The sequence below is a fragment of the Panicum virgatum genome, chromosome 6K (assembly GCF_016808335.1).
Source record: "Panicum virgatum strain AP13 chromosome 6K, P.virgatum_v5, whole genome shotgun sequence".
In the NCBI taxonomy this organism is placed as follows: Eukaryota; Viridiplantae; Streptophyta; class Magnoliopsida; order Poales; family Poaceae; genus Panicum; species Panicum virgatum.
The window spans coordinates 19,616,287-19,644,144 of NC_053141.1; the positions used below are offsets into that span (position 1 = coordinate 19,616,287).

Sequence of the window (27,858 nt, forward strand, 5' to 3'; positions counted from 1 at the left end):
CACCTAATAATAGAATGCTCAAAAAAACAAACCTCCTGATAATAGATATAAGCTTATGGTATGGAGTGGATACATAAATAACATCATCTACAAACCAAATCCTCCAGGTACACTTTACCTTTTCCTTTCCTCCTCTTTTTCTTTTTTACTTTTCACTTTTTTTATTTCTAGTCCTGCTTCTCACTCTACCACACTTTAAGCATCTTCTCTTTGCTTCTTCAAGCAGGCACGAACAAGACTTCTAATATTAAAACAATGACGGTTGGGTCACCACGCTTGCACACCATTTCTTTCAGTTCTTCCAGCCAGCGAGCCTGAGCTCTTGCCGCCATGGCAAGCCTTAGCACTGGAGCGGGGCCTCCAGTGGTGAATGTGTACCATGAGAAGTCCATGATCTTACCCGATGTATCAAGGGTGCTCACATGCCTGTATGAGAAAAATGTCAAGTTTGAGACAATCAAAGCCTCTTACAAGGACATACTAAGCCTCCAGGTAATTTGTATACCCCAATGTTCTTTGCAACAACCAAATAGTAGAAGCAGAAGTTTGTTTGGCTCAAAACAACTCGATCTCATCTCAAGTTTTGTATCCTGTTCATTCATCTGCAGGCATCGAGGAGTGTTCCAGTTCCATTCTACGATGGACCTGTATTTCTTCAAGGTAATGTCACTAGCTTGTGTAATCATTGAGCCATCCCAATTATATAATTCTTTAAAGTCTCAATTGCAGTAACATAATATGTTGCAAGCTAAACATGCACATATTAGAATGATATGTTGTCCAAGTGACTAATTTAAAAAGGTGAATCACATACCAAAAGGAAAAACAGTATGAGGAGCCTGGTGAACAACATTTTCATGTAAAAGCCATATACATTTTTCAGAGAAAACACAAAGTAAACCACAAGTAAACTGATTGTGTCATTAGAAAAAAAAATCAGATTACAAGAGCGGAAGTAACTTTGGGTTTTTTGTAGAGATTTTTTTGCCCAAAACAAAACCCTGTGATGTAACTTTGGGTTTCTTTACACCCTTCTCTTCTTAATATATCATTACAAGGCATTGTTATTATCATTCCAAGGCAGAATCTTGCATAAAATGCTTCTAATTAGTTCTAGCTTTTTTTACAAAAAATTACTTCAATATTAGTTCAGGCTGAAACCGTAGTCTGAGCCAACATTTTGTACCAGTCTGTCCATCTAAAATTGTTATGACATCACTATATTAGCAGCCACAAAAAACATATGGTCTAATATCACCTACAGCCTGAAACAATTAAGATGGAACATCTGAAAGTAGCAGGATACATCAAAGAAGGAATGCACAAAGACTAATGTTCCAGTCCCCAGACTCCTAGTGCAGATCTTGTTCAAGCCAAATAAGTATGGGGAATTTGCATAATATTCCAATAAGTATACTTCTTTATACCAGAAGCTATTTGTCAGAAAGAATAAAAATACTGCGGGAACAGTCTGTAGGTCCAATAAATCTAACTTCTTACAGGAATTTCAGAAGATTATATAGGATTTCCACTGCTTAGCAATGTAATATGAAATACAAAACAAAACAAAGACTACTCTTATTAGATGTTTATCCTTCATCCTTCTTTTTCCAAATTTTTCACTCTCTTTTGATTACAATGGACTCATTATAATGTACACCCATTTGTTCCCAGTCATGCATGAAACATTAGCAGCAAATTGTTCTAGGATAATGATTTGGAAATGAAATGCAATGATGTTTACATGTTTTCTAGATATGTTTTGAGAATGAAAATATACATGATGCTCTTCTACATGGCTGTATTAGCAAGGTTTGTATGGTAGCTACACAAAATGGTTCTTCTTTCCCTAATACAAATCAAATGGATTGTAGCAACATTCTGTTTCTCAAGAAAAATTACACCAGAAATATAAATGTGTGAAACATATAAACCAGAAAAATAGATGATGCGACTTGAGACAGAATGCAGAACTGACCTGTCCTGCAAACTGCAGATTCAAGAGCAATCTGTCGTTATCTAGCAGAGACCTACGAGCATCAGGGGTATCATTTCCTCCTGGGAAAGGATGTCCTTGAGAGGGCCTCCATTGAACAATGGCTCCGGAACGAGGAGCATGCCTTCGACCCTCCGAGCCGAGCATTGTTCTGCCATATTGCCTTCCCATTTCATGATGAGGATGACGACAACAACGAAGACATCAACCGAGAGAAGCGGAAGCTGGAGGAAGTTTTGGAAGTCTACGAGCAGAGGCTTGGTGAGAGCAATTACCTTGCTGGGAATAAGTTCACCCTGGCCGACCTTGTTCATCTGCCTGGCACCCACCATGTCATTACATCTGAGAAATTCGCCTACCTGTATGACTCAAGAAAGAATGTGCAGAAGTGGTGGAACAGGATCTCAGCCCGGGATTCCTGGCAGCAGGTGCTGAGGGACATGAGGACCGTGGAGGAGGAGCATAAAAAGGAGGAACATGAGAGGCAGCAGCAGCAATGGCAAACAGAACATTTGCCACAGTTTGGTGTCCGCGACATTCACATAAGCCATCGGCAGCAGGAGGGCACAAAGTCACAGACAGTGCTGGTTGCACCTCCCAGCACTGGTACCATCATAACTTCCATTCCACCAGCTCCACCAGATCATGAAAATACCTCTGACCCTAAGCCTTCCTCACCTATGCAAAGAAATCAAGGAGGCTTCTTTACAACCTCTGAAAAAACTCAACCAACATCAGGGCAGACAGATTCTACCACACAGAAACAACCTAGTGGTGTACAGAGCACTAAAAGTAGCTTCTTCACCCAGCCTTCCAGTCCTACCACTGCCAAGATACATCAGAGAACTGATGCTGAGAAGTCAAGCCGCAAAGATGCCTCATCTCCTAGCAAAAACAATCAAGCATCACCCAAAGAAGCTCCTGATAAGCCCCACCTTTCCGATTTTTCCAAGATCGGCTACAATGCTGAGGCGGGATCCCTTGTCAAGCCCAGTCCCCAAGCTTCCTCCAAGATCCCTGGAGCCAGGCAGGCCAGTGAAGCAGTTGCTCCTGACAAGCCCAGTCCAGGATCAGCCAAATCTCCCCACAGAATTACTGAACCTGATTACAATGAAACTGAGAGCAAACCTTTTGGTGTCCATCCTCATGTTGACAAGCCTGATGAACAAAAACAGCAAACACCTTATGGAAAGCCTCCTGAACAGAGAGTAGCAGACACTATTTTTGATCCTGAATCAGGTGAAAAACAAGAAAGTGCGATTGGCTCTCCTTATGCTCGAGGTAAAACGGAAAAACAATCTACACACACTAGTTCCCCAGCTATTGCAAAGAGAGCAACAGAGGCTGATCAAGATCGCGCTCCATCATCATCATCATCATCTCAAGATGGCATTGATGAAGATGAAAGATTCTCAACTAAGAGGCTCAGAAGAATGTTTAATCCAGAAGCTCCGGATTCTCAAGACCCTGCCATGGAGGAAGCAGCTGCCCCATCCAATACGCCTTCAGATGTCCATGACAGAGAAAAGCCAGCCAACAAAATGAACAGTTCTCCACCAACAGGCACAAGAGCTCCTTACACTAAGGAGGTAGCAGATGAAAGGGGAGTCATTTTGCCACCCAGAGAAGTGGCTTACAATGATCGTGCTACTGACGGGCCAGAAAAAACATCACTCATACAACAACTACCACCGGCTGCTACTAGCACTGACAAGTTGGACAAAATAGAAGGTGCAAACATAAGAGCACCACAAGGAGCGCATCAGCAAACCCCAATTGATGCAAGTGGTTCAGTATTGGTGCAAGGAGCTGATCCACGTGCTCATGTTGTCAGTGATGAACAGACATACAAGAGTTCCGCCATGGGTGGAAAAGCTCCGGATGCAGAAAGGAAGGCTACTGACAGTCAAGGTTCTCCAGCATCAATCCAAGAAGCAAATCTTGAAACCCTTGGGAAGCAAGCACCAGTTAGCCAAGAAGAAATCCCTGGTGTTCTAGATACCAGTGATCGTGATACAACCAAAAATTCTATTAGTGAAAACAGGACGGCAGAACCAACTTCAGGTTTTCTACAAATAACAGAACCAGTTGAAGGACTTGGTCCTACCTCAGCTGGAACCCCTGCTGATAAGTCAACCAGAGCAGCAACAGCTGATCCAAGTGCAGCACTGCCTGCACCGGTGCGAGCACCAGCTTCTGGTGGGCAGAATGCTTCTGCAGTTCTCCATGAAGGAAATCTTGATGCTGATGGCAAGAACGAGGCAGCCAAATCATCTTCTAGTCATCCAAGAAGCTTGCGCCCAACTACACCAGGAAGGCTAGCACCAAGTCCTGACAAACAATTTCCTGATACTTCAGGTAAAAATTATGCATTTCTATTGAATCATTGATACTATATCATTTTACACTCTTAAAATCATTTCTCATATAGCAGGAAACTATTAGGCGCCTCTTATGGAACAAATTAGGTTTAAGTACAATATTATTTTAGATAGCTAAGCTGTTGTGTCCTAAATGTAAAATTTGTCCATGTCTTAGGGACAGAGATAATATAAGAACCTCCGTAAGCTAATATTCAGTGTGCTGGCTAATCATAGGTATATTCATGACATAATGCAGGTCAAATGACAAAACCATCTCCACCAGTATCTTCCTTATCTGACACAAGGAACAAGAAGACTGGTAGTGCTGAAGCCAGTCAAACTAGTGTGGTATCGCCCAATGATCAACCGGGTGGGCAAGCTACCAGGAATGCTGGCGCAGCTTCTTCTGTTCCTCCACCAGTGAAGTCACCAGAAGATAATAATAAAGCATACAAGGAAGAACCAGCCACACAAGAGTTACCAAGAGACCAATCCAAGGTTCAGCTAGCTGGAAACAAGACACAAGGTGATGATGCAGCACCTATCACTAGAATTGGCAAGCACAAAGATGAAGATTCATTGGCAAATGCCAGTGGCAGTTATACTGGGAAAGCTCAAGGAAGAACAAATGATACACCACCAAAGATGCAGATACAGTTTGACCAGAACAAGCCTCAACCGTCAAAAGATGGTGGCAAGCAAACAAAAGAGACAAGCTTATTAACATCCAAAGAAGTATTGCCTTCACCACCTGAGAAGAGCAAGCAAGAGCAGCAACTGCGAGGAGACAGGTCTGATATATCACTGCAAGACAATGTGAAGCAGGGTTCTGAAGCCCCAACACTTGGGTCTGGAACAGTGCAGCAAAACAAGAATCTCTCCACAAACGCTGATAAGAACTATGAGAAAACTTCAGAAGTCAATTCTGAAGCAATCATTCCCTCTGATACTCAACAAGTGAGGAACAGCAGAAGTGATAGCAAACCAGATAGCTCAAGCAAACCCACCAACTTTGAGGGCAACCTAGGTAATCATCCTGACTCAGAGAGGCCTCCACCATAGACAAACCAATGAAGTACCTACTCCATGTCATTTTCCTGCAGTTTCATTTTTGTGGTCTTATCTACCTCACAACATCCACATGTTGATGTAATAAGGTCTGTAATCTTAGCACTTTCAGACCAATCGTACCGTCTATATGACATGTTATTATCTGTTTCTTTACTTCAAAAAATGTTATTTATCTGTTTCTTTTTACTTCAAAAAAGGTTATTTATCTGTTTTTCTGTGATCAATGACTTGTTTAGATGTCAAAGTTCAGAATCTAGTTTTAAATCATGACTACCTAAAATTTTGACTATTGCAATAAATAATAAATATGTTCCTTTTTAGATGCCAAAGTTGTTTTGCTGTTCTATAAGGGATGAATGCAGTCAATTTGCAGTTGTTATGCTGCCATGTGGAATATTGTTGGTTAAAGAATTTTGACTAATTCCGGTTAGATCTAACTTTTGTGCGAACAAAAATATTTCAAAATATTGTGTCCAAAATTAGAAAGGAAAAAAAAAAGCGACAAAAATGCCAAACAGAACTCAAAAAAATGGGGAAATTTAAATATTTGCCATCGTTACGGATGACACTCCTCCAGATGCCACTTTTAGAAATGCTCCTACGTATTTGCCATCGCATGCAGTTGAACTTCAACATTTTTGCCATTTTAGCCGAGCTGTCACCCCACGCAGTCAGCCAACGTGGCTACGCTTCTCCTTCGGCTGCTGGTTTTCTCTCCACCCACTCGCTGACATGTGGGCCCTATCGCTCAGGGTCTTCTTCAACCTCTTGCTTGGGTCACGCAGCGAGGGAATGGGGAGGTAGCCGCGCCAAGCGACTGAAGCGAGCAGCTTAAGAGATTTGGACTATATTATACCCCTAATCTTATCCTTTTCTCATCCGTTCCTCTTCCCATCCCTTGCATCGACGCCTGCTGCTCCTCCCCACCAGCGTGCGGCTCGGGTGGTCCTCCGCGTTGGCGTGGCGTCCTGTTTGCTCTGGGCAGGGGCGGTTACCCATGGTGGCGGCGAGGAGGCCAACGCACGGACGAACGGCATTGTGGCCAAGCACGAAGGCCACCACTGCAACATGAGCGGGTAGCCCGGCTTCCTGGCAGCTCGCAAAGGCTGCAAGCTCGAGGCCACATGGTGCACGTCTGCGCCCACACACGAAGCGGCGGGAGACCCGGCATCATCGCAGCAGCCTCAACCTCCGCTCGCCAGCCACTGAACAGCCTGCTGCCATCATCGCGTCCTCCGCCAACGCGCGCCGGCGTCCGCGCCATGCCGGTCGTGTTCTCTGTCCCCGTTTGCTCGCGGGTGCTCGCGACTGGTGTTCAGGTTCTTTGAGGACAAGAAGGCGGCGAGGTTCTCGGAGTTCACACCAGCAGTGGGCTCGAGTAGCTCGACCTCTCCACCAACCTCATCGCCTGCGAGCTAACCAGCGGGTCCCCCTCTGACTGCCACGACCCGAGTAGCAACCAGCTCAATGGAGCGATGATGCGGAATAGGCAAAAGAGTATGAAGGATGAACTCGCCGCGACTGCTGGATGCTCTGGAGCAGGAGGACACGACGCTCATGGAGCATGCCAAGCGGGAGTTCGCCGTTTCAGCCCTTCCCGTCAGAGGTTGAAAAAGACCCTCACCGATGGGGCCCACATGTCAGCGAGTGGATGGAGAGCGAACTAACAGCAGGAGGAGAAGCACGGCCACGTTGGCTGACTGCGTGGCGTGCGAACTCAGCTAAAATGGCAAAAGCGTAGGAGTTCAATTGCATGCGGTGGTGTTGACACAGAATCGCGCCAACACACTCGAATGCGCTAGAACGCGCGAACGATCGTCAAAACGATCAACACCCGTGAAACCCTGGGCGGACCGGTCGGACCGGTTTCGCCGACCGGTCTGACCGGTGCAAGCAGGGGCTCACTGGAAACCTAGAACAGCGAGCTCGGGAGGGACCCCGTCGGAGCTCGTGATTGTAGGGTTGCTCTGAGGTCGGCAGGCCACTCAGAACGTCTTCAAACACCGCCGGGACGAAGGAAGAAAGAAATCTAGGGTTGGAAAAGACTAGGGTTTGAGAGGTAAAAATAATGCGATTTTTGTATTGATTCGATTGGGAATAACCTCAATCGGCCTTAGTCTTTATATTTATAGGCCGGGGAAGACGTACCCCTTCACGAGTAGGATTACATGAGGACTCTTTACAAAAAAAACCTAATTCTACTCGGACTGTACAGACCCGACCGGTCTGACCGGCCGGCTCGACCGGTCAGACCGGTCGGCCTCAGCAGATGCCAAACTTGGCTGTCAACATATGCCCCCCTGCTTTTTGGTGAGTTTCACAAGCCAAAAAGCAAGAACTATCCTGATGTACATGTTTTACATAGAGCATTCAAGTCTAAAAACAAAACTAAGGGCGATATATAATACCGGCTGTATTTGTCTTCATACACTTTGCCATATGCTAGGATAAAATTTCTTCAAGTACCTCCCGTTGATAGCTCTAGGTAGACGCTCACCTTGCACCGACTCCATCATATATGAATTACCGGAGATAACCTTGATAATCTTGTAGGGACCCTCCCAACTTGGCGACCATTTGGCAAACTTGTTGCTTTTCATCCCAAGAGGCAAAATTGTCTTCCAAACTAGATCTCCAACCTGAAAAGATTTAAGTTTTACCTTTTTGTTGTAGGCTCTAGCCACCCGAAGCTTGTCCTTCTCAATTTCCTTCAAAGCCTTCAAACGCTTATCGGTCACCTCATCAATATTATCCATCATCATATCATGATAATCAACAGCGGAGAGGTCATTTTGTTTTGCTAATCTATATGCGTCCAGATTCACCTCAACGGGTAAAACGGCCTCTTGACCATATACAAGCTCAAAAAGGAGTAACCTTAGTAGCACCATGTCTAGATATACGATGAGCCCATAATGCTTCGGATAACACTTCATGCCACCTCCTAGGATTTTCTTCTATCTTCTTCTTGACAAGTTTGATCAAAATCTTATCACTAGACTCGGCCTGCCCATTGGCCTGAGCATAGTATGGAGAGGAATTGAGCAATTTAATCTTGTAAGATTCGGCAAAGGCACGCACCTCTTTTGATATAAATGAAGTACCTTGATCCGTTGTCAAAGTTTGTGGAATACCGAATCTATGAATAATACGCTCAGTAATAAACTCAATTACCTCTTTATGCGTCATATTCTTCAAAGGAACCATTTCGGTCCATTTAGTGAAATAATCCGTAGCAACCAACACGAAGCGATGTCCCTTTGAAGATGGAGGATTAATTTGCCCAATGAAATCCAACCCCCAACCTCGGAACGGCCATGGTTTAATAATAGGATGCATCAACGCAGCAGGCACCAATTGCAAATCAGCAAACTGTTGACATTCTTCACATCCTTTATAGTACTTGAAACAATCGGATAGCATGGTGGGCCAATAAAAACCGGCTCTTCTAAGTAACCACTTCATCTTAGGAGCCGATTGATGAGTACCACAAATACCTTCATGAACCTCACCCATAGCAATCTGGGCCTGATCCGAGTCTAAACATTTGAGGAGCAAATCTTCGGCAGTTCGACGATAAAGTTCATCGTCAATTAAAACATACTTGAAAGCCAAACGCCGAATATTTCTCTCTGCGCCACGACCAAGATCTCTCAAATATGATATAAGAGGAACCCTCCAATCCTGGGATTCGGCCGAGACGATTGAATCATCTTTTTTAACCGAATCAGAACTAACAGCTGCATCACCGGTCAGACCGGTCTCTGGACCGGGCAGACCGGTCTGGGCGGTCAGACCGGTATCGCCGACCGGTCGGACCGGTGTGTCCAGAACCAGGAACTCGGCTTTCGTTTGCATCGGCTTGCGAATGTTGAAATATTTTTTGTAACATTATAACCGGATGCTTGCTGAGCCAGATCATTTGCCTTTTCATTTTCTTCCCTCGGTATATGTTTAATAATAAATTCATCGAAGGAGGAAATAATATCAAGGCATTTATGAAGATATGCATTTAGAGAACCATTATAACACTGGCATACCTTAGATACTTGCTGCACCACCAGAAGAGAATCTCCAAAGGCTTCAACATGCTTCACGCCCATGGATTGCAAGAATTCCAAGCCAAATAGAAGAGCCTCATATTCAACTTGGTTATTTGTGCACTCTTCTTCCAATCGGTTTGAGAATTCAAAAACAGCACCATTCGGAGAAATAAGAACAGCACCAATCCCTTGACCATCATCACAAACCGATCCATCAAAGTACAACTTCCACGGTGTGCAAGTAATATAGCCGACTTCTAAATCATGCTTGTCATTAATCCGATGCTCAACAATAAAATCCGCTATAATTTGGCCTCTCATAGATTTTAAAGGTTCACAAACCAAATCATACTCAACCAAAGCATAAGCCCATTTACCGATTCTACCACTCAAAATCGGTTTCTGTAACATATGTTTGATCACATCGGTTTGACAAACTACTACGCAAGTACTAGATAATAGATAATGTCTCAACTTGGTACAAGCATAATAAAGAGACAAACATAACTTCTCAATAAATGTATACCTCGTCTCTGCATCAATAAGTCGTCGGCTTAAATATGTAATAATATACTCCTTCCCTTTCGGTCTCTTGAGTCAAAACAGCGCCAATAACCTTGTCTTCAGCAGCCACATGAAGTCTGAAAGGTACTCTTCTCCTAGGTGCTTTGAGTACGGGTGGTGAAGACAAATAAGTCTTGATCTTCTCAAATGCTTCTTGCTGTTTTGCCCCCCAACTAAATTCGGTTTCATCTTTTAACCGAAGAATAGGAGTAAAAGCATCGATCTTCCCGGACAAGTTAGATACAAATCTTCTCAAGAAATTTACCTTGCCCAAAAACTTCTGTAAATCTTTCTTGCATGTAGGAGCTTCAACCTTCTTCATGGCTTTAACTCTCTTAGGATCAATCTCTATTCCCTTCTCATGAATAATGAAGCCAAGAAACTTTCCAGCCGATACACCAAAAGCACATTTGAGTGGATTCATCTTTAAACCATACCGGCGCATCCTTTCAAGAGCAATCCTTAAATCGGCTAAATGATGATCTAAACCGGCCGATTTAATGACAATATCATCAATATACACTTCCAACATGACACCCATCAAATCATGAAAGATCAAATTCATAGCTCTTTGATAAGTAGCACCCGCATTTTTCAAACCAAAAGTCATAACCACCCACTCAAATAAGCCGACAAATCCCGGACATCTAAAGGCCGTTTTAGATATATCTTCTTCGGCCATAAATATTTGATTGTAACCGGCGTTACCATCAAGAAAACTAATGACACGATGTCCAGAAGCTTCGTTGATCAACATATCGGCTATAGGCATAGGATATTCATCCTTGGGAGTAGCTTTATTAAGATCTCTAAAATCAATGCATACTCTAATTTTCCCTGAATCTTTTTTCTCAACGGGCACAATATTAGAGATCCAATCAACATAACGACAAGACCGAATAAATCCAGCATCAAGTAAACGGTTAATTTCAGTTTTAATTCGGTCATAAATAACAGGATTGAAACGCCTAACCGGTTGTTTATAAGGTCTAAAACCGGCTTTAATTGGTAAACGATGCTCAACAAGATCACGACTCAAACCAGGCATTTCATGATACTCCCAAGCAAAACAATCAACATATTCCTTCAATAAATTAACCAAATCGACTTTATATTCAGCCGATAAATTTTTGTTTACAAAAGTCGGCCTAGGAATAGTTCCATCACCAATATCTACCTTCTCTAAAGGATCAGCCGATGTAAATCCTTGGCCCAACTTATCTAGATCACCAGAATCTTCAATGGCTTCACACATATCGTTCGTACGCGCCCGATATTGATCTAGCCTCTGCTGCAGTCATTCTGCGTTGGACCGGTCTGACCGGTCGGGGTGTCCGGTCTGACCGGTCGGCCCTGTGCGCCGAACGGGATAGGACCGGTCTGACCGGTCGGCACTAGCGGTCTGACCGGTCTCCTCTGGAGTGTCCGTTGTACTCATCTAATTTACATTAAATGATTTAGCCGATTATCCATCGACTTTAGTACAGCAGAAACAAAACCATCCTTAGTGCAACTGATCAAATCATAATCGGACAGGTCCACGCCCGACAAACACTTGACGTTGTCGTGTGCACTAATGGAATCCGAATCGGCTAAAGCAACAAAGGATGAAGTGTCCCCATGGACAATCTCAACCTCATCGCCGACCCACTGAACAAGAAACTGATGCAAGGTAGAAGGAACACACTGATTTGCATGAATCCAATCCCTCCCAAGAATCAAATTGTAATTACCTTGCACTTCCGCGACGAAGAAAGCTGTAGCAAGCGTCTTACTTCCAATGGTGAGCTCCATGGAAGCAACTCCTTTGGCGCTAAGGGGCTCGCTCCCTCCAACACCACTAATGGTCATGTTCGTCTTGATCAAATCTTCGTCTTGGCCACCAAGCTTCTTGTTCAGCGAGTAGGGCATAAGATTCACAATGGCCCCACCATCTACTAGCATGCGAGTCACCGGCTTCCCGCTGATGTGTCCCCTCATATAAAGAGCCTTGAGGTGATTGTCCTTCTCGCTTGGCTTCTGGAACACAGCCTCACGGGGCCCGAACTGAAGATGAGCCAAATCCTCCTCCGGAACCACAAAGTAATCCGAAGACAAGTGCACCACATTGATCTCCATGTTGGTGCGCTCTGGAGACACTTCATAGTCTACCAATTCCTCGTCTTCAGCTGTCGGAGGAACTACTGGAGCTTCATCAATAGAAGAAACCGAAACGGACGGCACCGATTCGGCTGTTGCCTCTGCACTGGGCTCGATCGGTCTGACCGGTTGGTCAGAGCGGTCTGACCGGTCCTCTTGACCGGTCTGACCGGTCGGCTGTGGTGGTCCGACCGGTCCGTCTGGCTGGTCAGCTTTCTTAGCTTTCCACACCTTGCTTTGAGGGAACATAGGCCTGTATCTGTTGAATTCCTCATCCCTCATTTTCTCCTTCTCCTGTTCCTTCTTTTCTTTGTTGCGGAGGCACTGCAATTTCCTTTTTTGAGTATGAGTTAATCCCGAAGGGCACCATCTAGGCTGATGGTACTTATCTGCTGCATCCTTGCTGCTACCGGCCTCATGATCATTGGACATGACCAGCTTTTGTGAAGCAACATCAACCGATGTATCTACATCCATCGGTCTCTTGCCCGTGTCTCTTATGGGCACTTCGATTTCACCGATTTGAATAACATCGGCTTTGGGCTTTTCTGAATCAACCACGGTCTTCTGCTCCCCCCTCTTTTCCTTGACGCGATACTCAAACCTTGGAACAGGAGCTTGACCCGGCTTCTGATGATACCGGTCTGACCGGTCGGTGTGTACCGGCTTGACCGGTGAAACCTGCTGCACTGGATCGGATTGGCGTGGTCCCAATCGGTCATGCACCGGCATCCTAGAGCTTTCCCCTTGATAGTGTGGAGGATAAGGCATCGGGAAACACTGCATCCATATCCCCCCATGCTCCCATGCCGGATTTGTTGCATTTGAAGCCGGCGGAATCCACGGCATGGTAGCATACATCTTCTGAGAAGGATATAACGTGACAACATCACCTCTGCGCCTGCTGGATTTCCCCCTTGGGGACGCTGGACAATCTTGACGCGGTGGTAGAACGCGGTCTCTTTTTTAACGGCCGATCATTTTGAACGGCCTTTGTGTACTTGTTCAACAACTGGTTGAAGGTGGACTTCTGATTAGCAGTTCTTCCCTGCACCTTCACTTCGTTGGTCTTCCAAGTACCCACTTCCGGACGTTTCGGCTTGAAGGTCCGGGGACGGTCACCAGGGCGGTTTGACCGGTTGGAAGAACCGGTCTGACCGGTTGGACCGGTCTGACCGGTCGCAGGCACCGGTCTGACCGGTCGTGCCTGATCAGCAGACCGATTTTCTGGTGGAGAGCTTCCTTGCCCCCCGAGTCTGGAATTCCTGACAATGATCTTCAAAGTATCCTTGCCATCATCAATTTTTTCTTTGACAACTTCACAAGCAAGGATTTTATCACTTGTATCCATCGGTCTTGGATCACCGATGACAACATGCTTCCCCTTAGCTCCTCTGGCTTGTTCCGGCCGAATGAGCACATTTGGATTGTTCAATTCCAGCGTATGAACAGGGAAAGGAGCTTTGTCAATTTGCATCTCAGAAAGTACCAATCGTCCTTCATTAATGGCCGATTGTACCTGTCGACTAAAAACATTACAATCATTAGTAGCATGAGATATAGAGTTATGCCACTTACAATATGCATGTCGTCTAAGTTCGTCGGGAGATGGAATAGCATGTGACAATCGGATGTTACCATTCTTAAGCAATTCATCGAAAATCCGATCACACTTAGAAACATCAAAAGTAAATTTCGGCTCCTCTTGCCGATTCTTTTGAATCGGCTTGAGAGACGGAACCGAACCGGGTTTGGCCTTTGATGGCCAAACAAATTCAGCGGCATACACTTCTTTACTATCATCGTCCGAACCATCCGAATCAGGATCAAGAACATGTGTGTTGGACCGATGAGGCTTGAAAGTATCTTTAAGATTTTTATACTTAAATTCGGTGCCAATAGCTCGCATTTGCAAATGATTAACCGTAATGTAATCAAAACCTTTAAGTTTTTCCTTCAAGTAAGAACGCAAGCCATTAAACGCTAAATCCGCCAAATCCTTTTCTGAAAGAGATGAATTAAAACACCGATTTTTCAAAGCTTTAAATCTCTGAAAGTAATCCAAAACTGTTTCATCTCGAGTTTGTTTAATCGATGTCAAGTCTAGCAATCGAACCTCGGCTTCCCCACTATAGAAGTGATCATGAAATTTGCGCTCTAATTGATTCCAATTTAAAATAGATCCCGGCGCAAGTGAGGAAAACCAAGAGAAAGCGGTTCCAGTCAAAGACAAAGAAAACAAACGAACCCGCAAGGCATCATTAAGACCCGCTTCTCCCAATTGCAAGACATATTGGCTAACATGCTCCCAAGTTGTACGAGAATCTTCACCATTGAATTTGACAAACTCGGGAATACGCCAACCAACAGGATATGAAATAAAATCAAACTCAGGAGGATATGGCTTTTGATATAAACGCGACCCACCCATATCAATCCCAAGTTTAGATTTAAGTACTTCGGCTAAATCTTCTTTAAATCTACTAAAATCGGCCTGATAAGCTCCACTGGCCGAAGTATTCGGAGAAGATGAAACATGTTGCATGGTAGGACCGGAGTAAGCCATATTAGTGTTAGAAATCGGCCCTCGATGACGTCCAGATCCCTACTGTGACGTAGCATGAGGCCCTGTATACATCACCATCTCATTAGTTCGGCTAGGGACGGCCGAACTAGGGTTAGACGTATACGGTACAGAGGGCACTGGTTGCTGTCCGGTCATACCGGTCTGACCGGTCGAGTGACCGGTCTGACCGCTTGCACCGGTCTAACAGGTCGAGGTGACCGGTGGGACCGGTGGCGCATGAACAGTGGACGGCAACGGAGATTGCCCTGGAAACGAGTTCGGCGGCATCCCATAGAATTGATCTTGTGTAAAAGATGTGCCAGCCAAATCTGATTCCGTGAATTGAGCGCCACCCTCGACAGTTTTACCTTTTTTTAGCGCTGCAATTTCATCATTAAGCCCAGCAAGAGTCTCTCCCGAAGCTACTTGCGCAGCAGATATTTTCGAATCTACCATGAGAGAGAATTGCCTAACTAGTTCAGAGGGATCATTAGGAAGTACCTCGACCTTGTCTTGGTTTAACTTGAACGATGGCATCACGAACTCCCCGACCCTCTTGACTAGGCCTCCTCGCTCCTTCTTGAATCCCTAAAGAAACTGCTCCTTCAGGTGCTCTTCAGCGATGAGGTAGGCCTTGCGCTCCTCTTCAGTGAGCTCCTCCATGGTTGCCTTAATGATGTTGTCGTTGTGGATCTCACCATGAGTACCCATCTTCTTGGAGAATCAAGATTAGATCGGTTTTTTGAAACCAGATTAATCTGCTCCCCAGCGGAGTCGCCAAAAAGTGTGTTGACACAGAATCGCGCCAACACACTCGAATGCGCTAGAACGCGCGAACGATCGTCAAAACGATCAAGACCCGCGAAACCCTAGGCGGACCGGTCGGACCGGTTTCGCCGACCGGTCTGACCGGTGCAAGCAGGGGCTCGCTGGAAACCTAGAACAGTGAGCTCGGGAGGGACCCCGTCGGAGCTCGTGATCGTAGGGTTGCTCTGAGGTCGGCAGGCCACTCAGAACGTTTTCAAACGCCGCCGGGCGGCAGGCTCCCTCCAAGGACCTCTGCGCAATTTTTATTTATATATAGGTCCCTACCGCCCACCTGCCGTGCGGTAGGCCCCTTGCCGCCCCCCTGCCGGGCGGTATGGGTATAGATCTATAAAACCTAAATCCAATAATATATTTCTATAAATTTTTTTTTAAAAAAAATGCAAAAATAAAAAAGGCGCCGCCGCCAGCCAGCCACCACCCACCTGCGGAGTGCCGATAGCGTCGATGGCAGCGTACTGGGCCTTGTACAAGCCCGCTGTCCAATCGTCGTGACGGCAGCTCATTACAGCCCACTTGAAACAACAACGGCCCAGTCGAACCACACTATTTCATCGAAGTTTCTAACGTGAGCAATGACCGGCCAAAAACGAAATGATTCGCTATCACAACTTTTGAGAACATGGAAGTAGAAAATAATTCGCTATCACAGTATCTTGATAATCTGTTTTGCTGGTTGAATCAGCCGAAATGTACAAATGATATAGATGGTTGGGAGCGTCTATATTATTTGTATGCACTTTAGGATTTGACATTTGTATCATAATAAACGTTTCTGACCAATTTACATGTCAACTTCTAGAGGAGGAATGCAAATTTATTGTTAAATTTGAAATAAATCTGTTTTCAAACTTATTCCCGATTAAGTTTCATAATCTTTAGATAGAATAATAATCATTCCTTACCGGAGGCGACACCAATTCGTTGGTAACAAAGTCCGCAATACGATGTGATAAACAACACTTAGGGCTTATTCGGTTGCACACGGTTTCATTCCGGACCGGGAATGATAGACACAATAAGAAATATAATAAGAGGTCCAGATTTATTTCGGGTCGGAAATTACTTGCAACAAAATAAGCTCATAATAGATACAACAAAACACCCAGATTCAATCCCCATCTCTAGACTCATGGATTGATTCCGGGTCTCATGTTGTATCTATTGTGAGCTTATTTTGTTGCAAGTAGTTTTCGACCCGAAATAAATCCGGGTCTCTTGTTATATTCCTTAGGGCTTGTTCGGTTGCACACTCATTACGGGTCCGAAATGATAGAAACAATACAAGATATAACAAGAGATCCGGATTTATTCCGGGTCGAAAACTACTTACAACAAAATAAACTCACAATAGATACAATAAGAGACCCGGAATCAATCCATGAGTCTAGAGATGGGGATTGAATCCGGGTCTTTTGTTGTATCTATTATGAGCTTATTTTATTGCAAGTAGTTTCCGATCCGGAATAAATCCGGGCCTCTTATTATATTTCTTATTGTGTCTATCATTCCCGGTCCGGAATGAAATCGTGTGCAACCGAACAAACTCTTATATAAGTCTAATACTTAACCCATAGCCCACAGCCCGCAACATAAAGGAGATGAGAAATTGAGACGAAATCAATTTTCACCCGCAAAATAGTGAAATGAGTACAAAAATGGTGCTGAGGGCAACGAATTACTCTCTCTATTTTTATTTATACGTCGCATTAGGTTTTTCAAAAGTCACACATGACCAATTTTGACCAAATTTATAGACCCTAATAATAATAATAATATATAAATAATTTATAATACCAAATTTATTTTATTGAATCCACCACAAAATATATTGATAGTTGCATATATTGGGTAATATAGTTTTGATATATTTTTATAAATTTGGTCAAAGTTAGCCAAATTTAGCTTAGGACAAATCTAATAGGCTAATACGATATATATATATATATATATATATATATATATATATATATATAACACAGAGTACAACTAAATCTGCACATCTTAGTAAATTTATATTTGAAAAAATTAAGGTAAACTACTATTGAATTAGAACAAAACGGTTGCTAAATAAAAGGCCAAATCTCGTGAAGCCAGGAGAATAATCACAAACAGAAGAACAAGAAAAACCCTACTACACCCTGAGATCAGGGTATTGACCCAGTATGCAGGATAACACTTTGACAAGCAATACTTAAACAGAAATTTTCATATATTCTTAGTCACAGGTTAAACGTTTGACTTAGTGCAACTATATAGATAGGACGAAATAGAAAGATAGCCCATTTAGTCCAAACCTAGGCAGCAGTGCATATGGGGCAGAGAATTTTATTGAATTGGTTCGTACTGAAATCAAGTCCAAAGACATGAAGCATTTCTGCTACCAAACCTAGGCAACACAACAGTCCCTCGTTGACCTCGTTCTCTGCAATCTGCAGCTTCTTCTATTCTTCGTTTCTTGCAATTTCAGTTAGATAGAAAGATCTCATCGATCTCCGAAGCGTTGTCGATCTTGCTCAGTCTCGTGGATCTAACTCTGATTCTGTCTCTACCCCACCTGCCTAGTACATTTGTCTATGACTCATTCATGGCTCGTACCTTGCGCCAGTCAATGACTTGGTTTTTTTCCGAAGAAGAAGATAGTTGTTTTATGATAGTTTGATATTCTAAAAATTAATTTGATGAAGATGTGGGTGTGAATGTTTATATGTAATTAAAAGAAACCGGTCGATGTTTCAGTCTGCGAGATTGTTAAATGAATTTGAACGAGTTTGGAGTGTGCAATTTATGTGGCACCAATCAAAACAAAGGAAATTCATAGAGAATAGTACATGTCCGCATAATGGGAACGGGGTACCCACAATCTCGGACAAATGCTCGATTAGCGGATTCACGTTCGCTAATCCCGGGCCACGGAAAGAAACTGGGCCCGCCCAAGGGAACCTGAAGTGTGGGCCACCCTCTTCTAGACAGGGGCCCACTGCACAGCGGCAGCAAGGAATCCCCGGAGAGGGGTTTCCTTCGGGTAGAAGGAAGTGACTCAGTAAAAACTTTTCACCGAGCCAGAGTTCCAAGAGTTCACCACGCCGCGCCGCCCTCCCCTAGGCGTGGGGCCCGAGGGGGCACGTCTTCCCAGCAAAAGTATCATGATTATGGGAGAGCCAAGATAAGCCATTGGCGGAGAAGCCGGCTTGGGGGGACGGACCTCTGAACTGCGTCCCATCAACTGGCGATGGACAGTGGTAGGGGGCCTGTCGCATTACATCACATCACATCAAGACCACCCCACCCCGGAGAAGCCGGTGCACCCCGCTCGGGGTGGACTCAAAACACCCCGGGCGGAGGTCCCCACTACGGGAGGCGGGGGACACCCCGAGCGCCCTGTGATACCTTGGGGCTTATCCCAGAATTGGCTAGGCGGGCCCGACAAACCATCATCCCGTCTAACAGGATTCAGGGTAATAACTGCAGAACGGTGATACCGTTTGGGGCAAGCGTTCCCACTGAGGAAGGAATATTCTGTGGACCTCCGATCATCTATAAATGGAAAGGAACTAGCACATGTAAAGGGATCGGCTCCCGATCCCAAATAAAAAAACTCTTAATACACAAGACGTAGGGTATTACGCTCTGCAGCGGCCCGAACATGTCTAAATCTTTTTCTCAAATCATCTCTCCGTGAGGGAGGATCTTGCTACGTGTTACACCCCTGGCCGGGTCTCCAAATGGGGTTCCCTAGAATCCCTACTCGCAGTAATCGCCCACCATCAGCTGGCGCACCAGGGTAGGGGTTGTGGTCGCGTGAGATCTTCACCATCCTTGGAGATCACCAAGAAGAATCCATGGCGAACCATTCGGACAGCTCCAATGGTGAGAGCGGCAGCGAGCGCGCTCACCCGCGCCAGCGCGGGCCTCTCAGTGCCCCCTCCCCCTCGCGCAGGGGCTCAGGGCTCGCCTTCTCCCGTGCCAGCCAGGAATAAGCTGGCATCCTTCGCCACAGCGCCCCCTCGGCTTGACGCCCCTAGGGCCGAATGGGGGGGGACCACATCCCCCAACATCCGCTTCGCACAATTGCGGGCAGACGCCCATGGGCAGGCGGCCCGGTGGTACACCCAAGCTCGGAGTCGCCTCAGCCGCGGCAGCGTTCCCCCAGGGGAAGTCCTGCCGCAGCCCATGCTCTCCTAGGACACCCTCCGTTGAGAGCGGGTGCTAGCACTCCCGAGGGAGAGTGGCTTGACGAGCTGGCCAGCCTAGTTCGGAGGGCCGATCCTGTGCTAAGGGCACAGAACTCCTACAACTCCCCTAGGGGACCCTCTCGGGGAGCCACCTCGGATCAACCCCGACGACCCGCTGCACGCACCGGTGGCACCACCAACCTTCGCTCTTGGCTCAACAAGATGAGGGCCAGCGAGGATGCTCGTACCAGCCTAAAGCGAGCGCAGGAGCGACGGCGACAGGCTGAGGAAGAACATGCGTCTTCTAACCTACCCGTGGGTGGCGTTGCCGAGTCGGGCGACAACGACATCGGCCCCTATAGGGACGGGTGCCGGGCCTTCGCGATGAACCTGAGGCTGGGTCAACTGGCCCACCAAGTTTCGTCTTGACCTGCCAGAGAAGTACAACGGGACCATCGACCCTGAGGAGTTCCTCCAGATCTACACCACCGCCATCCAGGTAGCTGGAGGAGGTCCTCAGGTCATGGCCAACTACTTCCTTGTAGCCCTCAGGGGTCGGTTGGGTCTTGGGGTGAGCTGTGCGAGCAGTTCGTCATCAACTATTCCAGATCATTCATGCGGCCCGGGACGCGCCCGCCATGCGGCAATGCAAGGGTGAGTCACCGAGGCAGTTCATTCAGTGTTTCAACCAGGTGTGGAACACCATTCCACGCATCTTGCCGGTCGTCGTCATTATGGCGTTTAGCGAAGGGGTCACCAACAAGTAGATGGTGGGTAAGCAGGAGACACACAACGTCGAGACCGTCGCTGAGGTCTTCGTGTTGCCGGACAAGTGTGCGCGGGAATCTGAGGCTCACTCCTGGGTTGAGCGCCGAGGGGTTCCCGAGGAGCCCTTGGCCCCAAAGCCCCAGAAGCCAGGCGCCAAGAAAAACAAGCGGAAGGCCGTCGCTATCCTCGCGGCGGAAGGCCATCCTAAACTAGCTGCCAGGGGAAACCCAGCTGGCAATGGTGGTGAGGCCACCCCTGCCCGGCGTGGGGATGGGAAGTGGTGCGAAATACACCTCACCGATTGGCATGACCTCATCGAGTGCCAACTGGTGAAGGACCTCGCATCCAATCGCCACAAGGATCACGGGATCACCACTGTAATGACCCAGCCCGGGATAACAGCTAAGATCTACTCTACACGTTGAGTAAACCACACCTGCTAAATAACTCTCTTGCGCTTTCGTCCTCGCTTCGAGCAGAAGGTTCGAACCGGAGTTACTAGCTTCCCAGGCTCAAGTTTTTAAGCTGGTCTGTCTCTCGTTCCGTTTCCGGTATGGGACTAAACTGGGAAGTACTGTGCCGCTGCTACAATACCCGCGATGCTACAGTAGCTTTTTGCTTCAGTATCGCACATTCGGTCCGTCCCATCACGGCCCACGGGCTGTGACAATCACCCCCCATTGAGGACTCGACGGCCTCGTCGAGACATCGAACCAACTTACCCATATGGAACAAAGGAGCAGGATCTCCTCTCTTGGCCACGTCTCATATGTCTAGTGCTAACGATCCCATGTGCCACATCCGTGGGTTCACTGTCAGCAGCCCATGTGTGTCCGTCCACATGCCGGTGGCATCTGTGTTCCCACGCGCACAACGTGCTCATGTACGCGCACTTTGGCCCATACGTGGTGTGAAACCGCGAGAGTATGGCTCTGATACCCCTGTAACGACCCGGTCCGGGATAACGGCTAAGATCTACTCTACACGTTGAGTAAACCACACCTGCAAAATAACTCTCTTGCGCTTTCATCCTCGCTTCGCGCAAAAGGTTCGAACCGGAGTTACTAGCTTCCCAGGCTCAGGTTTTTAAGCTGGTCTGTCTCTCGTTCCGTTTCTGGTATGGGACTAAACTGGGAAGTACGGTGCCGCTGCTACAGTACCCGCGACGCAAGAGTAGCTATTTGCTACAGTATCGCGCATTCGGTCCGGCCCAACACGGCCCACAGGCTGTGACAACCACCCCAGAGACCGAAAGGATTGTGACCGGCCCAGGTCAGATAGAGCAGGTTTGGGCTTCAGGAGCCGCAACACGCGGTGGCCACCATCTTTGGTAGGGCCAGTGTCCGTCCTTCCCGAAGAAAGGCGAAGATGCTCTAGAGGGAAGTCTGCACAGTTGTTGACGCTCACTAACATCAATTCTAGGCGTCAATTTGATCAGAAAATCATGAGAGTTTGCATTTCTTACACGCATTATTTATCAAATAAACCTCTAATCACACTTTACCTTTAAAAAATTGCAAGATGTATTTTCGAGCTAATTTGCATGTTGCAAGCACACTTTTGGCCAAGATAAAATCACAGATAAATTCAGAGTACAAGTTCAGGCTCAATTGGATCAAGAGTGTAACATCCCAGGTGTTTCATTAGCTAAACCAGGATCATTAGCACCAAATTATGTACCTTAACCAAGAAACATCGAAACAAACGCATGTGTATGTGTGTATTTGTGCATGGTTCAGGAACCTCAAATAACTTTCACACCAAAGCAATTAGGCATATGAAAATGATTAGACATGTTCACCATGAAATGATGAATCAATGTCTAGTTGAACTTTAGGGGTAAAAGTGACAAAAATTACATGAAATGATGAGTGCTTTGATTTCTAGTTTTCGAAAATTTAAAATAACTTTTAAACCTTTGCTTAAATAAACTTTTGCCTGAAATAAAAGTTGTAGGTTTTTAAATTCTCTACAACTTTCATATTCAGAGTTTTTCATGTTTCAAAACGAAGTTTTGAGAAAATTTTGAATTTTGAATCAATTAAATCTCTCTCTACTCTCTCTTTTTCTCTCTCTCCCTCCCCTGTCTGCGCTGGACGCCGAGGCCGATGGCCACGGGCCGCGCCCTCGCCGTGCCACCAGCTGCTCCGTCCCGGTCGCTCCCGAAGCTTCTCATCGCCACGCGTCGTCATCCATTTGTGTGCACGCCGAGGACTGCCGTCGGCGTGCCACGGCGACGAACGAGCCGAGCAGTGCCGTGCACCATTTTTCCTCAGCCCGCTCGCGCTCTAGCCTGGCTCTTCTCCCCTCCCTTGCTTCGCAAACGGGCCTTCTCCCTCCCCCTCTACTCCTCTCCCTGTTCCACGCGCCGAGCCGAGCCCTCCGCGGCGACCAGAGCTGCCGCCGCCGCCATTAGCGCCGCCGCCCCTTTGGCTCCCGCGGAACTCCCTCTTCCGCTCTTTCTCGCGCCCCACAGACCCCTCAGCCAGCTCCGCATCGCCGCCCTGGACCTCCCGCACCCGGCCACCCCCTCCTTCCCCCGCTGGAACGCCGCCGCCGCCGGTTCAGTTCACCGCCGGCCGCCCCTCTCCGCCGCGAGACCACCACAGCCCACCTCCGAGAGCTCCAAGCCCCTCCAAAGGTAGCTTGTGTTCCCCTCTTTCTTTTCCCCTACGAATCCCCCGCCGCCGGCGACCCTATGCGCTGGAAATGGCGCCGCCCTTGCTCCTCTGTTTCCAAACCGGCCAGGGACCCACGGTGAGAAGAAGAAAGAAGTCCAGGGGCCTAGATGCAAGATTTCCTTTTCCATTTCTTTTGTTTTCAAAATCAGCAAACTTTGAAAATGCCTATAAATTCGTAGAAAAATCATAAAAATGAAAATCCAAATGTTTTGGAATCCTTGCAACAAGATCTACAACTTTTGTTACTTGCATATATTTATTTTCTGTCTGTATTTTAATCTACGAAAAAGATTAGTTTATATAGGCTATAATTATTCTAGGAGTTCTACTCAATGTCTAAAGATGATTTTTGGCTAGTAGCTACTTCATGCCATGTTTAGATTTGTTTAAAAATTTGAGCACCAGTTGACACTTGTAACTAGATGAAACCATAGTCTTGGCTAAATCTAGTAGAATAATCTACTTTTTATTTCTGGATGTTATGATATAGATTTGTGTATGAAACTTTTTCTGTATATTTAAAAGACTAAATGAACACCACTGTCCAAGTTTCATTATTTTTAGATTTGTGTAGCTAACTCTGTGAATTAATCCTTAAAAATGGTGCTATTTTGTGATAAATAGATGTTGCTGTTGGAAAAATCTGAAAATTTTACTGTGGCTTAGTCTTCAGAAGATAAGCTAGAATATAAATTTTTAGAGCCATAAACACTTTGCAGCTATCTGTACTAATTAGTCTTGTTATATGTGAGTAGGATTTGTCAATTTTATTACTCCTGATTTACGTCTAGAAAATTTCTGATAAATTTAAAGTGTGTTGAGGATCATATGTAGACTTCTCTGCAAAAATTTGAGACTTAGAATCTATGTGTAACTATAGTTTTAGATAAAGCATGATATCGTTATTTTTGTTAAAGAAAGCCACTTTTGTATGTTTTGGTATATAACGAAAACTCCACTCGGAACTTATGCACTAACTAATATTATTTTCTACTCTATACACGATTGCCCAATGGAAGAAACATGACAGTGTTTATTGCTGTTTTGAGTCTTATTGGTTTACGCTTTTATGATGAAATAATTCATTAATTACTGCCATCACAACAACTCACTCATGTGCATTTCATATAGATACTACTACTCTCGCTGACGGAACTTATGAACTGGTGCCCGGGTCCGAGAGTGAGCAGCGTGAAGCTCAGGTGAATCTAACTGAAGTTACTAAAGACCCGAACCCGATTTCGGAAGAGCCCAGATCCAGTTACGCCCAGGAAGGCAAGCCCCGGAGCATGTCCTTCTATTTTAAATTATGCAACTTATTATTGTTCCTACCTACTTGTGCATTTAAGTTACAGGATTTGACTGAAACCTTAGTTGCATGATCCTAGGTACCGATGCTTGAACACTAGTATGTGTAGGTCGCTAGTTAGCTATGCTAATGGTTCGGTAGAAGTCGAGTGATTTCCGGTCACTCGCGAGAAATTATAGGAATTGGTTGTTTACTACTTGCTACCACTATAAGGTCTACGGGCGGGGTCGTGATACTCTGGATGCCCCGTCTGTTTAGTGAAAAGTGATAAGGCCGCAGTGTGTGGTAGTGGTGGTTAAGCGTTTGAACGTACTAATCACATGCCGAGAATATGGTAATCGGTAAGCTTAAGTACTGGATTGAACCGCAGCCGGAATATACTCCCCACCGTCTTGAACTCGTTCACATCTAGCTAATGGCGAGTACAGAGTCGTCGTACTGCTGTACTTGAGGGCGGTGGGCCTGTTCCATGAAGCGGGAATTGAAGGGAAATGTTGCACGTGTGACTCTGTGAGTAACCACGTGACGTGTGTTTAGGTCTGCCTGGCCAGGTTAACAAATTCGATTCGAATCGTCCGTTTCTCACCGGTTATTGAGACTGCTTAACCCTTTTGCCACATAGAGTAAGAAGTGGAAGATGATTATGATGATGAATATAGTTGATTGGTTGATGAAAAATAATTGTTTCCACCATGGATGCTATTGGATAGATGCTCACCTAGAATGGTTAATTGAACTAGAACATGAAGGCTAAAATATGAAATTAAGGATCTACTCTTTACTGCTTTTCGGCAAAACAAACCCCTCAAACCAAAAGCCTTGCATGTCTAGATAAAGGGCTAAGTATACCCTCAGTCGGGTAAGCCTTGCTGAGTATTAGAATACTCAGCCTTGCTTGTGGCTCATTTTGTTTCAGGAAATACTTTTGAGGACATGATTGCCAGTTTAACCTGGCCTTGTACCCTCCCGCCTGGTTGGTCCGTGGAGTGGGATCCGTCCCCAGCCAACGATGACAAGAGCGAGTGATGTCACGAATCGGGCTTCATCGTGACACCCATGTCGTCGTTAGTTCACGTGTTTACTTTCCGCTGCAATAAAGAACTCTGGTGAACTTCTTTTATGTTGTTGTACAAAGCACTTTGTTAAATATCGAACTTGGTTTGTATTACTGCAGATCGTTAAACTCTGTGTTGTAATTGTTGGTGTCGTGTTGTAATCTCTGGACTCGCCTTCGCGTGAGGGATGCTGCTTTGTTCGATCCAGGTTTAAGTGGTTTTATCGGGAATTTACCCGACAGTACTGCCGGATTGATCCGTTTTAAGTGCGTGTTAACCCTGATGGTCGTTTTGTTGATGGTTAGCGCACTTAAGCCGGTTTATGTCGGGCAGGGCTGCCACAAAGAGTAGCCCAAGAACCAAAGCAAAACTGCTTAATACAGGCTATGCCTCGACGTTTGGACAAGAGGAGGCCCAGGACAGCCCAACCCCCAGCAGTTGGGGGCATTTGGCGCCCTGGGGTGGTCGGCTGACAAGGCCCATGGACCCCACCACCTCAACTTTGCCACATGGCGCTTCCTCACTGGCTCCCAAAGGCAGTTCTGCAAGGATTGGGTGCTGCTCGGCCGTAGTTACTGATATCTGCTTGAAGTATATTCTAAGTTATCGGATTTATATTTCATGATCTGGATGCGTTATCATTCAATGCTTGCATTGTGTGATCGCCCTGTGGAGAAAATTAACATATTAGCATTAGAACTCTGGCAACTGCTCCAGTATTCATATGTTTGCTCTAGTGTGATGTCTATCCATCTGGAGGGTGGGGGCTCCGTGTGGGATGCTAAAGTATGGTTTGCTAATGTAGACATGGTTTCTAGACAGTTAAGTGTTGCTGGATATCGCCCTTTCCCACGGTTTGTACAGGTAGCCGATAGGTGGTGACAACCCTGTCCGTGCACGGTTTGTACAGGTAGCCGATAGGTGGTGACAGCCATGTCCGTGCTTAGTAATCCTCCATGTTCGAATTGGAAGGTAGGAGGTGCATAAAGCCGCATGGTTGGTCGGGCTTCTCCCGTCAGCCATAGGGTGGTCTCTCTATTGTACCAGTTTAATCTTGTGTTGATCTAATCATAAGATAGCCTAGCACCTCTGATTCGATCTCTAACTTCTGTCTTTCTCCCTACCTATAGAATATATTCTTTTACTGTTGAGAGTAGTTTGTGTGTGTCACACTATCTCCTACCAGTTATTTATCTTATCCCTGTTTATGCAATTGAATGTCCAATCTAGATCAGTTCATTAACTAACCTATGTACTTCCATTCACTGTCTTTCCTACGACAATATCAATGACACCCCGATATACTCTCTGGTAAAATGCTGCATCGGTATTCCGTGCGCTTGCGGATTTATTCGTGGTTCATGAAATACCGGCCACCTCCTTGGCGTCTACGGGCGTCATCGCTGTTCAATCAATGGTGACATTGGTAGGTGCCAACAAGCATTTTTGACACCGTTGCCGGGGAAGGCATAGATTGAAGTTACATTGGCAAAAGTTATGATCGAAATCAAAATTGGTATTGGCTTGCTAAATAGGCTAATTTGGCTTTGTTTTTTTTTTTGTCTTTCGTGGTTTCGACTTGCCACAAAATTTCACACATAATCCATAGTCATTGAGCTGAATGGCTCGGGCGAGAGAGAAAGAAGGGGTATAAAGGGTTGGAGTTGTTTTGTCCTGGTTAGAGCCAACAACCGGGAGCAAAAACCCCTCGAACCAATGGTCCCGGTTCGAGCCACCAACCGGGACAAATGTATGATTTTCGGTCCCGGTTGGTGGCTCCAACCGGGACAAAAGTCTCTTGTATCCCCATGCTGCCCGGCTAGTCTTTGGATCCGGGACTAAAACACTCTTTGATCTCGGGCCAAAGATAGTCAGGACTAATGGCTTGGATCAAAGTCCTGTGACTGTTGTGTAGTAGTGCGAGAGACCGGCTGGAGGGTCATTTTTATGTTTCAACCCTAAAAATAAGGCAGAGGTCTAAAATAGATCTCGCTTGGAATTGCCCTAATGGCTTTTGGCTGCAGGACGGTGTGACGAGGGAGGCGGTCGAAATTGTGGCGTCCCTTCTCCCGAGCAACGAGGTAAAAGGTTTCAGACATGCACACCAACCGAGCCAGAGCGGCATAAATTACTGCGCGCTGGGCACCATGCAAGTCCGCTCGCCCCACGTTCGCAAATTTGTTCTCCTTTTTCCCCCTCATCCACCGCGCCGCGTGCTACGCTCACACATGCATGCCACTCGCAGCCACAAATTAAAGAGAAATTTGTCGGTGGCACACTATGAAAACTTAGTTTTGTGCTAC

The 27,858-nt window shown here is 45.9% G+C and overlaps 1 protein-coding gene across 1 annotated transcript; it reads left to right on the forward strand.

Moving 5' to 3' along the window:
- Positions 1-269: 269 nt before the first annotated feature.
- On the forward strand, positions 270-5,610 carry LOC120712006 (flocculation protein FLO11-like). Its single transcript, XM_039997688.1, has 4 exons — positions 270-492; positions 609-660; positions 1,997-4,354; positions 4,616-5,610. The coding sequence occupies exons 1-4, from the start codon at positions 331-333 to the stop codon at positions 5,419-5,421; spliced, it is 3,378 nt and encodes a 1,125-aa protein (XP_039853622.1). The 5' UTR covers positions 270-330; the 3' UTR covers positions 5,422-5,610.
- Positions 5,611-27,858: the final 22,248 nt, after the last annotated feature.

Coding starts and splice junctions, on each gene's coding strand:
- LOC120712006 (XM_039997688.1), top strand. CDS start 331: ATGGCAAGCCTTAGCACTGGAGCGGGGCCTCCAGTGGTGAATGTGTAC. Junction 493..608: donor AGGACATACTAAGCCTCCAG/GTAATTTGTATA, acceptor ATTCATCTGCAG/GCATCGAGGAGTGTTCCAGT. Junction 661..1,996: donor TGGACCTGTATTTCTTCAAG/GTAATGTCACTA, acceptor TGCAAACTGCAG/ATTCAAGAGCAATCTGTCGT.